This window comes from Zootoca vivipara, chromosome 16 (genome assembly GCF_965207765.1).
Source record: "Zootoca vivipara chromosome 16, rZooViv2.hap1.1, whole genome shotgun sequence".
NCBI classification, from domain to species: Eukaryota; Metazoa; Chordata; class Lepidosauria; order Squamata; family Lacertidae; genus Zootoca; species Zootoca vivipara.
Window position 1 is genome coordinate 24,802,108 of NC_142599.1, and position 15,404 is coordinate 24,817,511.

The following is a 15,404-nucleotide window of genomic DNA, read 5'->3' on the forward strand; positions in this document are numbered from 1 at the left end:
CTGCTGAGTACGACTGCAAGGTTGCCGGAAAGGGCTCCAGAGGGGGCAACTTACCCCTGGGGAAGAATGTCTTCGCGGTCTGGTCCGACACGATGGTGAATGCGGATCCGGAGTCCACCTCCATGTCGCACTGCTGACCCTCAATCTTCACCTTGACATGTGCCTTGCCTTGCGCTGGAAACTGCACGGCCCTCCCGTTGATCTCCGTTACGTAGTGGCAGTCCTTTAGAAAACGAGTTGCTGTGGGCGGTCTGCGATGCTCCAGTCTAGGTGCTCCTGTCGCTCCCGACGCCGCCGATCTACAGACCCTGGCGATGTGACCCGTCTTTCCGCACGTCCGGCAGATAGCATCCCTGAAACGACAACTCTTCCTTTCATGGTTTCCGCCACAACCTGGGCAACTGCCTCGGCGATCTCTGTGCACTGTGCAGGCCTGACGCACCGACTCGACCCCACGGACTGGGCTCTGGCTCGGAGTAGCCTCTAGCTCGTCCATGGCATGCGCAACTTCTATCTGTGGCTTAGTGGCCTTGCGACTGGCATCAAGCTCCTCTCTTTCATAATTCTCCGTGGCGGTGGCCTCTTTCAAGGCTGAAGCAAGGGTAACCTCTTCTTTAGCCACGATGCGTCTTCTGGCTTTCTTGCTGCTCAGACCACCAATAAACCGATCCAGGAGAGTCTCTTCCAGATTTTGGAAGCCGCAGTGCTGAGCGAGCTTCCGGAGTTCAGCCAGAAATGTGGATACAGACTCCCCAGCATGCTGCTGCCTCTTATGGAACTCCATCCGCCGGGCCATCTTGGTCTCAGTAGGCGCCAAGTGGCTTGTTAGGCAGGCAAGAATATCTTTGAGAGATGTCTCACTCAGCTTCGCTGGAGCAAGTAATGCCTTGGCCAGCTTGAAGGTCTCGGGCCCACAGTAGCTCAGGAATGTGGCCCTTCTTTTGCTGGCATCGGTGATCCCTTGAGCCACTGCAAAGAACTCGAAGCGTTCGACGTAGTCTTCCCAGGTGTGGGGCTCTGATGGCTGGAAGGGCTCCAATACCCTTGGACTCTCCATTGTCCTAGCGGGCAGGGTCGTCTTCTCAGCTGGCCAGTGAGTCTTGTTCTCAGCTGCAATCCGGACTCTGAGGCAGGGTTGTGTTTAACCGCTCCTCAGCATTCCGGATCCCACCTTCGTCGCCAGTTGTTGTGACGTGGGGTTTGTGATTTCAGCTCTCTTGACAAAACATGCTGGAGACAGTTCTCTAGTAACAGCTCTTTATTAAAGTGAACAAGACTGAGGAGAGGAAAGCTACATTTATAGGGACAGGGAACTAGCTAGGAAGGGATACATTTTGGAGGGAACAATATCAAGCAATCACAGTGCTGCCTTTTGGAGGAAACCAATAAGACAGAGGATCCAAATACAGCAGCTTAAATGAACCAATAGTAGCTGTACCCTCTGGAACCAAAAGGCAGTTACTTTATCCTAATGCAAATACAGACAATAATAATACAGATATAAAATCCTTTGACTCAATACACAACACTGACCACCCCTGGTCAGAAACTGGCCATTCTAGTGCAAACCTCCATTTCACCTATACAGCTTAGATGTCAGAGAAATGACAGTCTGCATCTCTCAGCTTAGTTAAAAATAGTATGTCCCTCGTGCAAATTTCTCGTTGCACACAAGCCGAAACTCCTGTTGTTATGATGGCCGATGGAAGTCCCCTAAGAACAATCGAAACTGGCTAAACCGCAAAGATGCCTAAGTTTAGGAGATATGCAAAGTGATGTGCAGCTGCACTGGAGTAGCTATTTAGATGCAATAATAGTTATTCAGCACCCCCTGGGGGGAGCAAAATAGCAATGCAGCTTGAAACTAAGAAATGCTGCAAAGGGTTAAAGAAATACTGCAAAGGGGTGGGAAGGGGCTGAGTTTTGCTGTTTGGAAAATGTATTTAACCCACTGCACAACCACATGGGGGTGTGCAGTCTGCCATCTGCTGCACCTATTGATTTTGTCTGACAGAACCAATAAACCTGTTTTCATAACTTTGAAACTGTGCTGCCTGAACTTTTGTTTCATCTGGTATATGTCTGGAGTCCTAAAACAGAGTATAACACTACTTTACAGACTAGGCCTCGGCTCCACTTTACAGCCTACAGACTAGGCCTTGGCTCTACTTTACAGACTAGGCCTCGACTCTACTTTCCAGACTATCCTGAGTGGAGCCCTGGGTGGGGGGTGGGGGGAGGAGGGGCCCGAATAGGTCATGGGCTGACCCAGCATGGGGGAAGTCACAGGGATGACCCAGGGTGGGGGGAGGAGGATACCTCATGGGTCGCTACAGGATGGGAGTAATCACAGGGGTGAGACACAACAACGGGGGGGGAGGACATATCCTCCCCCTTTCCTGGGAAAAAAGGACCCTGAGTCAGGCACAGCAACGCGTGCCCGGGCCAGCTAGTAATAATAATACGGTAATAACAACAAATTTATTATTTATACCTCAGCCATCTGACTGGGAGGCATCAGCCACTCTAGGTGGCTTCCAACTTATATAAAAACATAACAAAACAAAAACATTACAAAACTTCCCAATACATTGCTGGCTTTAGATGTCTTCTAAAGGCTTGGCTTGGGGTTTGCATAACTCTATACCCTCCAACATTTCCCTGGTGAAAATTCTGGTGGAATTCCCTGGTGGAACTCTGAGTAACTGCATCACCAGATTGGGGTCTGGCTCTGATGTCCGTCACATAGGGCTTTTCAGCTTGGAACCTTTAAAGTCGTCCTTTTTTGAGGGGGAAGGGAATGAAAAAGTATTTGCTTTCTTGCTGAAATCATTCACTCTCGTGATAAGGTAGATCTCCTTTCTCCCATGCTGTTGGGATAACTGGGCCAATAATTTGTTGAAATAGGGGTTGCTCTTATTGACTCCATTTACCTTTTGAAGCTCTTGGGTCAGTAAACCGCAGAGATCAGCTGAGAGGTTAAAGGCACAGGGATAGTCTGGGGGGCCCTCACCCTGCCTTAACCCCATGCCTCTTCTGCAAGCTGAGTTGCACTCCACCTTCTAGCACCCATCTCTTCCTGGTGTCCCCCTTCTGCATATAGGCATAGTTCTCCTTCCCCCAAACACTGAAATTGGAGAGAGAGGGTAAGATAATTCCCTCTGATTCAAGTGCGGTCTGTCAGTTATGATGGAGCTCTTATTTTGTGTCCTTTTCCTCCTTACCCCCATTATTCCCCCCCCCCATGCTGGCCTGTGGCATTATATTCTTGTCAAGATCAGCACTAGCAACCTCCCATTTAGATTATTTACTGCAATGCATTCAACATGAAGGTGACCTTCAAAATGTTCTGGAAACTTTGGTTAGTGCTGACAATAGCTGGGGGACAATAGCTTGGGGCTGTGCAGTAGAACCGTATCTCATCGGTCCCTCACCCTCTTTCGTAGATCCCGGTCTGCTTTCAGGTGTATACATCTGGTCAGAATAGGTACATATGGAAAGATACTTCTGGTACCATGGCCCTAATTCTGAAGGGTAAATATATTCCCAAACTTCAGTTTCGCTATAATCCTGTCTAATGCTGGTGTAAGTAAATGAGTTCATATCATTCACTAGGGGTTAGATCGGTTTAGTTTATTGCACAGGAGCTCCTTTCTTATTGCTAAATATCTTCCAAATACCTTTTCTTCTTACTTTAGGATTGGTCAATAGGAAAGGGGGATTGTCCCCCTACAGAAAGGGAAGGCTGCCATTGGAAGACAAAGAAGGTCATTCATTTATATAAACCTTTTAAGAACTGGGCCACATGCTGCAAAGATTTCTTTGAGCTCGGAAATTCAAGTGGCCCCCAACCCAAATAGGAGATTGTTGCATGACATGCATCTGGAAGATGATGATATGTCACTGGCACACCGTTGTCCTCTAACCGCTTCTTGTACAACAGCCCATCATCCCGGATAATATCATACTCGCAAGTTAGAATGAAAGTCTCTGGGAGCTGGCGGATTATGTCGTCCTCTGCTAGAAGGGGGGCAAACATTGTCTCAGCAGATCTTTTAACTTGCTCATAGAGTTCTTCTGAAAATGGGGCAGGAGCGTGAGGGACATAGCCCCTGGCCTTAAATTCTTCTGGTATGTAATCAGCACTGATCCATTTTTGGTATTTCTCTCTCAAATCATAAGGGACATGGGCACCTTTTATCACCCCATCCACGTTTATGTCCTTCCCAGTGAGATGTCTCCCACCAAATTTGATAGCTCGTTCCCTGAACAATGGAGGAACTAATTGGTTTTGCTGATAGGATGGCAAATCAAAGTCCACTGTTTGGAGCATTGGGTAAATGAGGACCTGAGCTCGCAGTCTTGGGAGGTCCTCTCTGGTCACCAGTTCTTGACAAATGGCAGTAGCAAAAGTGCCTCCGCTACTCTCCCCAACAATGGCAATGCGGCTGGGGTCCACTCCATATTCCTTGGCATTCTTCAGAAAGTGTATTGCAGCAGTTAAACAGTCCAGTACAGGGACTGGATAGGGATGCTCAGGAGCTAAACGATATCTAAAGAGAAAACAAGATATCACCCACATTCAACACCATACACTTCATGGAAAAAGACCATTTTCCTGCATTACATATTGCAAGTGCTGGGAATCTTTTTCACCCCTAGGGCCACCTTCCTTTCTGTGCAACCTTGTGGGGGCCACATAGCACCTGTGGGTGGGACCTGAGACAAAAATGGAAAGCAAATGCAAATATTCCCTTTGGACAAGTAGGCTGCTTCATTACAAACACACCTTTCTCTACCTTCCAGCGGCTTCCTTCTTGCTGTCCCTTGTCCATTAGCGGGTTCCACTGCAGCTCTCCTGATCTGGTTGGCAAGACTCCTAGCAATCACTCGTACCAATACGTACTAGTCACAAGCATGATGTGCTACCGCCACTGAGAACACAATGGGCTGATCCAGTTCTTACTATGTTCAAAGTCAAAGGGATTTACGCCCCAAACTTAAAAATCTAAATTTAAAAAATGAACACCTATTCTAATTGCTGGCAAAATCATCTATATACAGTAATACCTCGGGTTACGAACGCGATCCGTTCCGGTTCGCAGTTCGTAACCCGAATAGTTCGTAACCCGAACGCGATGGGCGCCGCCATTTTGCGCATGCGCAAAGCGCGATTTTCGCGATTTTCGCGATTTTCGCGCTTTGCGCATGCGCAGATCGCGCGGTCGTGCGTGCGCCGTTTCTGCGCACGCGCACGCGACGAAAACACTTCCGGGTTTGCGCAGTTCGTAACCCGAACTGTTCGCAAACCGAGGTGGTCGTAACCCGAGGTACGACTGTACTGTATATAAAAATGTAAAAATGGTGAAAGTGTGGGCTCCACTTTTCTCCGTAACCACTTGACCAATCGTCCTGAAATTCGGACACAACGATCCATGCCACTCCCCGAGTGTTTGCAGAAAACAAATCCCTCAAATCTCACACCTGTGCAGGTAGAAACCTGCTTTTCCACCAAGTAAAACAGTGCCCTCAAGTGGAATTCCTCCCACAGTACACCCCCTCCCTTCCTGTCAAATCTACACCACACCCACAAACCAAATAATGACATCATCAAATAAGCAACTGAAACCACCAAGGCGGCCGGGGGGGAGGGCAAGCGCCCAGATCGCAGGTCGGAGCACGGCCTTTGTTTTATGTAGGCCCCTGTCAGGCTGCCAGGCCCCCACTAGGCATGGGGGGAGAGGAGGAGTGCCCGGATCGCAGGCCGCAGCACAGCCTTTGTTTTATGTAGCCCCCTGCCAGGCTGCCAGGCCCCTGTGGGCCCAGGGGGGGAAGGGTGAGCACGGCCTTTGTTTTATGTAGGCCCCTGCCACGCCGCCAGGCCCCCACTAGGCCCAGGAGGGGGGAGAGGGCAAGCGCATGGATCGCAGATCGCAGTACGGCGTTTGTTTTATGTAGGCCCCACTAGGCCCGGGGGGGGGATAACCCACAGCAACGCACTTGGGGGCACGGCAAGGGGGTTTTACTTTAAAATTTAGCGGGTGTTGTGTCACATGCGAGGCTCCGATGGCCATTTTAAGGAAGGGCACTCATGCCCCTTTTAACCTACGCTTTATACTATGACTGATTGCTAGCCTCTGTGTCTTTAAAAAAACCAACCATGCACTTTCTCTCCCCAGTTTAAGTCCTCGGATATTTGCAGTGGCCAACCCCCCCCCCCCCCAATTTACAATCTCCTACCTTCCCCTTGCCACTTCCTGGGTTTTTTATGGAACCAAACAGCTCGGGTGCTTTGGAACTCGGCTTCTGTTGCTACGGGGCTGTGGGTCTTCGCTATTTGATTGCCCCCCACCCCGGGAGGAGGCGGTTGGAGGATGGATGGCGGCTAACAGATTGAGGTTGAATCCTGACAAGACAGAAGTACTGTTTGTGGGGGACAGGAGGCGGGCAGGTGTGGAGGATTCCCTGGTTCTGAATGGGGTAACTGTGCCCCTGAAGGACCAGGTGCGCAGCCTGGGAGTCATTTTGGACTCACAGCTGTCTATGGAGGTGCAGGTCAATTCTGTGTCCAGGGCAGCTGTCTATCAGCTCCATCTGGTAGGCAGGCTGAGACCCTACCTGCCTGCAGACTGTCTAGCCAGAGTGGTGCATGCTCTAGTTATCTCACGCTTGGACTACTGCAATGCGCTCTACGTGGGGCTACCTTTGAAGGTGACTCGGAAACTACAACTAATCCAGAATGCAGCAGCTAGCCTGGTGACTGGGAGCGGCTGCCGAGACCACATAACACCGGTCTTGAAAGATCTACATTGGCTCTCAGTACGTTTCCGAGCACAATTGGTGCTGACCTTTAAAGCCCTAAATGGCCTCGGTCCAGTATACCTGAAGGAGCGTCTCCACCTCCATCATTCTACCCGGACACTGAGGTCCAGCACCGAGGGCCTTCTGGCAGTTCCCTCGTTGCGAGAAGCCAAGTTGCAGGGAACTAGGCAGAGGGCCTTCTCAGTGGTGGTGCCTGCCCTGTGGAACGCTCTCCCAACAGATGTCAAAGAGGAAAACAACTACCAGACTTTTAGAAGACATCTGAAGGCAGCCCTGTTCAGGAAGGCTTTAAATGTTTAATAGATTATTGTGTTTTATTTTTCTGTTGGAATCCGCCCAGAGTGGCTGGGGAAACCCAGCCAGATGGGCGGGGTATAAATAATAAATTATATTATTATTATTATTGTTATTGTTATTATTGTTATTAAAGTACTTCTCTAGGTTCTCTGGGTCACCTACTCCAAAATTAGAAAATCCAAATAACAAAAACACACACACACACACACACACACACACACAACAGCAAAACACACAACAATGCCCAAATCATACAATACCCACCAAAATAAATGACAACCCCAAAAATAAAATTAAACAATAATAACTTCTGCTTCTCATGTTCTTATTTCAAATTTTTTAAATCTGAATATATAAAAATGTTCACAATGTGTGCGCAGGGGCAAATGTATGGTGATACAGGGGGGAGGGGACAACACTCCCCGGGGAAAACAGAGGGAAGGGTGTCCTATTGAAACACAGGGATGAGCCAGGGTGTTGGAGGGAGGAGGGGTGGGATACGTCATGGATCGGGACAGGGTGGGGGGAATCACAGGGATTACCCACAGCAATGCGTGGCCGGGCCAGCTAGTTATATTTAAAACTTTATCTGGCTGTATGGCAGTTAATGGATTGAAGCTGAATCCCAACAAGACTGAAGTACTGTTTCTGGTGAATGGGATGCTGGTGCTGAATGGTCCCTGGTGCTGAATGGGTAAACTGTGCCCCTAAAGTACACAGGTCCCAAGGAATGGGGGTGGGGGTGGGTTTGATAGCAGGAAGACGCCATACTTGTTTTCTATCCAATGACCTGTGTGACCTTTCTTGACACAGGTTAAGGGGAAGTTTTATGACTCCCTGTGTGCTGTGTTAGCTTTTGATCTGATGTGCCTCGGACAGACCTTCTTAACTGGCACATTGAATTGAGCTCTGTCCTATTGCAATAGACCAGGCATCCCCAAACTTTGGCCCTCCAGATGTTTTGGACTACAATTCCCATCATCCCTGACCCACTGGTCCTCTTAGCTAGGGATCATGGGAGTTGTAGGCCAAAACATCTGGAGGGCCTCAGTTTGGGGATGGCTGCAATAGACAAATAAAAACACCAGGTCCCTAACCAGGATGCGGGACTTGAAAACAGTTTTCTGTGGTTTATTTAAAAGGTGGTTTCTCACATGTGTAACGAACAAGCTGGTGTTGAAGTGAATTCTTATCACAGATCCTAGTAGGTTTCCGAGGACACTTCAAAATGTTGGTGCTAACCTTTAAAGCCCTAAACAGCTGTGGCCCTGTATACTTGAAGGAGCGTTTCCATCCCCATCGTCCATCCCAGCTCCGAGGGTCCTCTGGCGGTTCCCTCATTGTGAGAGGTGAGGTAACAGGGAACCAGGCAGAGGGCCTTCTTCGTAGTTGCACCTGCCCTGTGGAATGCCCCCCCCCCAGCAGATGTCAAGGAGTTAAACATCTATGTGATTTTTAAAAGACACCTGAAGGCAGCCCCGTCCAGGGAAGTTTTTAGTGTTTGATGTATTGTGGTTTTACTATTTTTTCATTGGGTGCAACCCAGTCAGATGGGTGTATAGTCGTTAACAGTAATCAACAGGTTTACCACTCCTTTCAGCCAATCACCCATTCCCACCACCCTTCTGAGTAATACCCCTCCCCACCCTCTGACTATACATAAGGGTCTGGTGACTTCTGTTTCAGTGTATCTGAAGAAGTGAGCATGCACATGAAAGCTCATACCTATGACAAACTTAGTTGGTCTCTAAGGTGCTACTGGAAGGATTTTTTTATTTTGTTTTGACTGTGTCAAACCAACACGGCTACCTACCTATAAAAATAATTATTATCATTATTATCATCATTATCATCACAATCATGATCATAATCATAATATTTTTTTCATTGGCTGCCACGCAGAGTGGCTGGGGCAACCCAGTTAGATGGGCATCATAAAAAGAATATAAAAGTAAAGGTAAAGGGGCCCCAGACCATCAGGTCCAGTCGTGTCCGACTCTGGGGTTGCGGCGCTCATCTCGCTATATAGGCTGAGGGAGCCAGCGTTTGTCCACAGACAGCTTCCGGGTCATGTGGCCAGCATGACGAAGCTGCTTCTGGCGAACCAGAGCAGCACACGGAAACATGTTTACCTTCCCGCCGGAGCGGTCCCTATTTATCTACTTGCACTTTGATGTGCTTTCGAACTGCTAGGTTGGCAGGAGCTGGGACCAAGCAATGGGAGCTCACCCCATTGCAGGGATTCGAACCGCCGACCTTCTGATCAGCAAGCCCTAAACTCTGCGTTTTAACCCACAGCACCACCTGGGTCCTATTCTTCTTCTTCTTCTTCTTCTTCTTCTTCTTCTTCTTCTTCTTCTTCTTCTTCTTCTTCTTATTGTCGTCATCGTCGTCATCATCATCATCATCATCATTATTCCTCTGGGCTCAGGAAAGGTTGGAAACTGAGAGGCATTACGCATTGTTTCGGATACCAAGAGAGTGAAACCACTTACCCGACACTCACAACCACTGAATCACTTTCGTGGACAATGGAACAGCAGACATTTTCAGAGGTTCCTGGAAGAAAACACAAGCCCCACAACACCTCCATTACAATTTTCCCTGGTCATGAACACTGAAATAATTGTGAGATGAGACCAGTCTTAGTTTTCCTAAAAGTAAATCTGTTGAAATCAAGAGATACAGTACAGTATAGCTAATTTAGATGAGCTTATTTATTTAATTTTATGTCATAAAATGTACTGTATACTGTATTCCACTTGATTGTAGAAAACAACAACTTTTAATGAATTTCCTCTGGGGAAAACTCAGTTGCATTCAACTCTTTGTAAATGGGGCATCACTAGCTACCGGTAAAAACCATCCTGTAGGTTTTACCCTCTCCTGATCTGTAACAGAGGTCAAGCAGTGTCAGTGGGTAAAAAAACAAACCAAAATTCCACCCGGATTTATTGGCTTTCCAGTTACTTCTGATCACCTCTTAGTGCCCTTTCATAGAAGTCCTTTGGTACATGAAGCAGAAACACCTTCTTTGACATTTTTAGGATTTTTCATTGACTGGGAGAGTAGGAATTTTAATTTATATATTTCTACTTATTTATTGGAGACACGGGTGGCACTGTGGGTTAAACCACTGAGCCTAGGGCTTGCTGATGAGAAGGTCAGGACTTTTATACTAACATAGCTCCCCAAATTCTCCTCAAACAATATAGCGAACCATTTCAAGACTCTTTCAAATAACTTACGGATGCTTCCAATGAGTCCAGCACCTCCATGAAGATAGATGATTCCTCTCCTGTTCCCAGCAGGTGATGTCTTGGGCCAGTACACCCTCACGGGCACCCCATCAAAAACCAGGTCCTTTCTAATCAACTTTGAGTCCTTCCTTGTTGGCATGGCATCGTACACAGCCCTCAAGATGACAAATCTATGGCAAATGCCCAGTTTTTCCAGAAACACTCCCTGTTTAAACCAAAACATTCAGCATTTATGATCAGCCTTAGATGGTTTTGCATTTAAAAAACATATTTTGCATATATGCACTGCCTGTGGAACGAACATCTCAGATGTGAGGCAACTATACTGTATAGCCTTTCATTCACCACTCAGTTTGGGCTGGCATGAAGCTCTCTTCTCTCTCTCTCTCTCTCTCTCTCTCTCTCTCTCTCTCTCTCTCTCTCTCTCTCTCTCTCTCTCTCTCTCTCTCTCTCTCCATAAGAATGTAAAAAGAGCCTGTTGGTCCTGGCCAATGGCCCATCTGGTCCAGCAGATTCTTCTCACAGTGCCTGTGGGAAACCTTCAAGCAGGATCTGAGCACAGGAGCCCTCTCCCCTTCCCATATCTGGTGTTCAGAAGCATCTCTGCCTTGAACTGCACAGGCCTCTCCTTTGTTAATTTGAATAGCTATCCAACTTGGCAGCCATCACTGCCCCCTGTGAAAGAGACCTCCATAGTTTGAATATGTCCAGTGTGAACATGTCCTTTCTTACATCTGTCCTGAGTCTTCCAACATTTAGTTCTAGTGTCATGAGACAGGGAGAAACATTTTTCTCTATCCACTTTCTCCATGACATCCACAAATGTTATAGATTGTTATCATGTCACCTGCAGCTTGCCTTTTCTCTAAACTAAAAATTCCAAACATTGCAGCCTTTTTCATGGGGGGAGTATCACCCCAACCCCTTGATTGTGATATATGTAAAACAAACTTACCAGATCAAGGAAATATCCCATTGCAAAACTGAAAATGTGTAATTTTATGCTGTGGGTGATTCCTGGAGGAATGTGGGTCCTCGTAAAATGATAATAAACTCCCCGTGCAAACAGCAAGAAGTGAATGAAAATGATCATATATAATATCAGCATCCACAGAGTTCCACCAAATGCCATTTCCCTTCAGCTCAGAAGCACAGAGGTAGGGACCTCACCTCGGCCGACGGCAAGTGGCTTTTGTGCAAGAACAGTCTACAGCATGTGCAAGGGAACATCCTCAGCCAAGAAGAGGTGCATGGAATATCTATACTCTGAAGCCCAATCAGATCAGGGAACACATCCTTCTTTTATTAAGGACATTATCCATGCAACACATCTTCACAAAATGTTCTCACACAAAATACTTTGGCCTCTTTCATGCCTCATGATTCAGAGAACTCCATGTTCTCAGGGATGACACATCCATGCCAGCGTTGATATCCTGCCAACAGGAGCGGTGCTAGGGCTTTTTGCGCCCTAGACAAAAACACCTTCTGGCGCCCCCCGGGCACATGCGTCATGACGCACGCACGCACACTGCTGATGCCCCTGTGCCCCATCCATTGGCGGGAGGAGTGCGGGCCAAGGGGGGAGCTCGGCGCCCTTCCGCCTGTGGAGGGGACGCTTTGAGCTTCTTAGCGGTGGCAGCGGCAGCGAGCAAGCGGCGGCGGCGACAGCAGCGCCCATAGCTGAAGGCTTCAGCTGCGGGCGCTGCCGCCACTTGCTCGCTGCAGCCACTGGGGAGCTCTCGGCGTCCCCTCCATAGGAGGGAGGGCGCTAAGCTCTCCTTTTGCCTCGTGCTCCTCCCGCCTGTGGAGGGGACGCTGTGAGTTCCTCGGCGAGCGAGCGGGCGGGCGGCAGCAGCGCCCATAGCTGAAGGCTTCGGCTGCGGGCGCTTGCCACCACTACCGCCGCCGCTGGGGAGCTCTCGGCATGCCCTCCATAGGCGGGAGGAGCGCAAGCGCACGCTTTGGGAGGGCGGCGGTGGCACGGGGGTTTTGCAGGGCAGGCTCGGCAGTGCCGCCTCCATTTTCGCGCCCTAGGCAATGGCCTAGTCCGCCTAAATGGACGCACCGGCCCTGCCTGCCAACAACAGTATCACTGCCCCTGCCAGGACATTGTGGTGACAAAAGGGATTGTCATTGTGCAAGCACACAATGGGAGCCAATCCTGCCCAGGTAGTTGTTCTTGCACATATTTGATTACTGCTCACACAACTCTACCTTTCATTTATTTAGTTCATTTATTTATAAAAAGATATTTAGATGCTACTGCTTATTAATAATCATAAATGTTTACTGCAATAGTGCACAAAACCACACCATGAAATCCTATGAAATTCAAACTCAATATTTCGTATTTAGAGTTGCCAGTTGGCAACACCAAGATTGAAGTTCACACACCCAAGAAAAACTGAAAACGTGCGTCCACAGTACATCCAATGCTTCTTTTCCCCAGGGGGTACTCAAGGGTACGCAGTACTGGCACCTCTCTTTTTTGTTGTTAAAAGGTGTGGCACTTACTACAAGAACTTCATGATGAGTATTGGCACCTATTTTTCTAGGGGAAAAGCACTGACCCAGGTGGCGCTGTGGGTTAAACCACTGAGCCTAGGGCTTGCTGATCAGAAGGTCAGCGGTTCGAATCCCTGTGACGGGGTAAGCTCCTGTTGCTTGGTCCCAGCTCCTGCCAACCTAGCAGTTCGAAAGCAGGTCAAAATGCAAGTAGATAAATAGGAACCGCTACAGCGGGAAGGTAAACGGCGTTTCCGTGTGCTGCTCTGGTTCACCAGAAGTGGCTTTGTCATGCTGGCCACATGACCTGGAAGCTGTACGCCGGCTCCCTCGGCCAATAATGCGAGATGGGCGCGCAACCCCAGAGTCGGTCACGACTGGACCTAATGGTCAGGGGTCCCTTTACCTTTACCTTTACAGCACAGTTGAAAGGCTTTGGACAGTGGCTATCTATTGAGCCAGATCCTATGTCAGCAGCATCAGTAATCCATCAGCGTGGTCACTCAAGGAGTGTGTGTCCAACGCCACTGAAACCCCATCCCAGAATTGCCTTTACTATCCTTGACTGTGATAAGTTGGGCAAGCAGCCCCTGCAAGAATGTGTGCCACTTCAATCTGTAATAGGAATTTATACTCCCAAAAGAGGGGTCTCAGCCTCTTAAGGAGGAGTGCACCCCGTGCAGAAGCACTTTGGTTTTAGGCTCCTTCGGTTGGGAGGAAAAAAATAACAAAGACCACACCAGGATTGGAAAAAGCAAAGGTCTCATCATTTATTTAAAATAAATGACAGTAGACTGCTGCAGCAGGGTCCCCCTTGCGTCACAAAGGAACGGAGAGAGGCCCCGAACAATAGAAATCCCTTACTTTTATACGGTTTAGGGAAGCTTTTAATCTTTAAGAAATTAGTGTATCTTAATATTTCTGTTGGAAGCCCCCCAGAGTGGCTGGGGAGAACCAGCCAGATGGGCGGGGTATAAATAATAAATTATTATTATTATTATTACACTTCATTTCAATGGTACAGATATGGTGGGAAGAGAGGATTTACATAAGGAGATGGGTATCACAGAGTCAATGCCTCTTTTGTTGTAAGGTGTTGCGTGTTCCCAGGAAAGAACCTTCAAAGTTCCTGGCTTATCAGTATGCAGATAACGTATAATTAGTTTGCTTGGGAGATTGGCTTGAGTGTGAAATCCTGTTTTCTGTATTTATTTATTTATTTATTTATTTATTTATTTATTTAATAAAGTTCTTAGTTTGCCTTTCCTTGGCAGCCTGGCCATTCCTTTGAGATGGAAATCACTTTAATTCTTGAGACAGTGAGAAAGTTCCTTCACTCCCCCCCCCCCCCCGCCTCCTTGCAGAGAAACATTTGGTCGGTTTGGGAGAATCAAAATGGCTTTGGGACTGCCTTCATGGACCGTTTTTTAAGACATGTGATTTATATATACACTTATGAACGTTTATTTTATATGTGTGACCTCAAAATTCTTACAACAAATCTGGCCAGGTTTTCAGTGTCCTCTGTGGGCAGCTGGTCAAGCTGTAACACTCCTCACTCTTTTTCTTGATGATGAGTGGGGCACCGTTGAATGGGAAGAATTAGGTGTTCTCACACTGAAAGACATTTACAAAAATTCTCCCTCTTCCAGAGCCATAGATTGGGGGTGGGGTGGGTGGGGTGGGAAGTGGAGCTAGCCAGGTTTGCTGCCCTGGGTGAAGCCTTCAGAGGGGTGCCATTTAGGCTCCCAGCCTGTGTATTGTTGTAAACAAAATATGCCCTTATTCCCTTATGGGGTATACAAGAGCCCTTATAGAGTAATACCACCCTTCTGAGTAATACCCTTCCCCACCTCATAAGGGTCTGGTGACTTATGTTTCAGTGTATCTGAAGAAGTATGCATGCACACGAAAGCTCATACCTATGACAAGCTTAGTTGGTCTCTAAGGTGCTACTGGAAGGATTTTTTTATTTTTTGTTTCGACTATGTCAGACCAACACGGCTACCTACCTGTAACAAAAAATAAAATAAAAATCACAGAGGGAGGCGCTTCCGGATTCTGAATCGGATTAGCACAGTCATGCTTTGTGATGCTCTGTCTTGTACAAATGTATATAATAAAACCCTGTAAAAACCAAGCACGGGGTTTGGAGTCACTTACTCGTGAGGAAGCTACACACACCATTACAATAGATCCAGCCACGTTTGGCTCCTGGGCCTGAGACTCCCAACCCCTTATATAAAAAAATACCAGAAGAAAATGACAGGAAAACCTCTGTACAGTACTACCTTCTGTAAGCTGGTTGGTACTTTGGCTGAAGCGGTTTAGTCATGCTGGCCACATGACCCAGAAAGCTGTCTGCGGACAAACGCCGGCTCCCTCAGCCTGAAGCGAGATGAGTGCTGCACACCATGGTCAAGTTTAACTGGAGTTATCCACCCAGGGGTCCTTTACCTTTAATTTTGGCCAAGTCATACCTTTCATAAACCAGAGCATAAAGTCCCAAACTTGATT

At 47.8% G+C, this 15,404-nt stretch overlaps 1 protein-coding gene across 1 annotated transcript; it reads right to left on the reverse strand.

Annotated features, from left to right (window-relative positions):
• Positions 1-3,618: 3,618 nt before the first annotated feature.
• LOC118075886 (arylacetamide deacetylase-like 3) lies at positions 3,619-11,644 on the reverse strand. Its single transcript, XM_060269971.2, has 4 exons — positions 11,335-11,644; positions 10,368-10,584; positions 9,615-9,678; positions 3,619-4,553 (listed from the first exon to the last, which is right to left on the reverse strand). Exons 1-4 carry the CDS (start codon positions 11,509-11,511, stop codon positions 3,773-3,775), a joined length of 1,239 nt encoding a protein of 412 aa, XP_060125954.2. The 5' UTR covers positions 11,512-11,644; the 3' UTR covers positions 3,619-3,772.
• Positions 11,645-15,404: the final 3,760 nt, after the last annotated feature.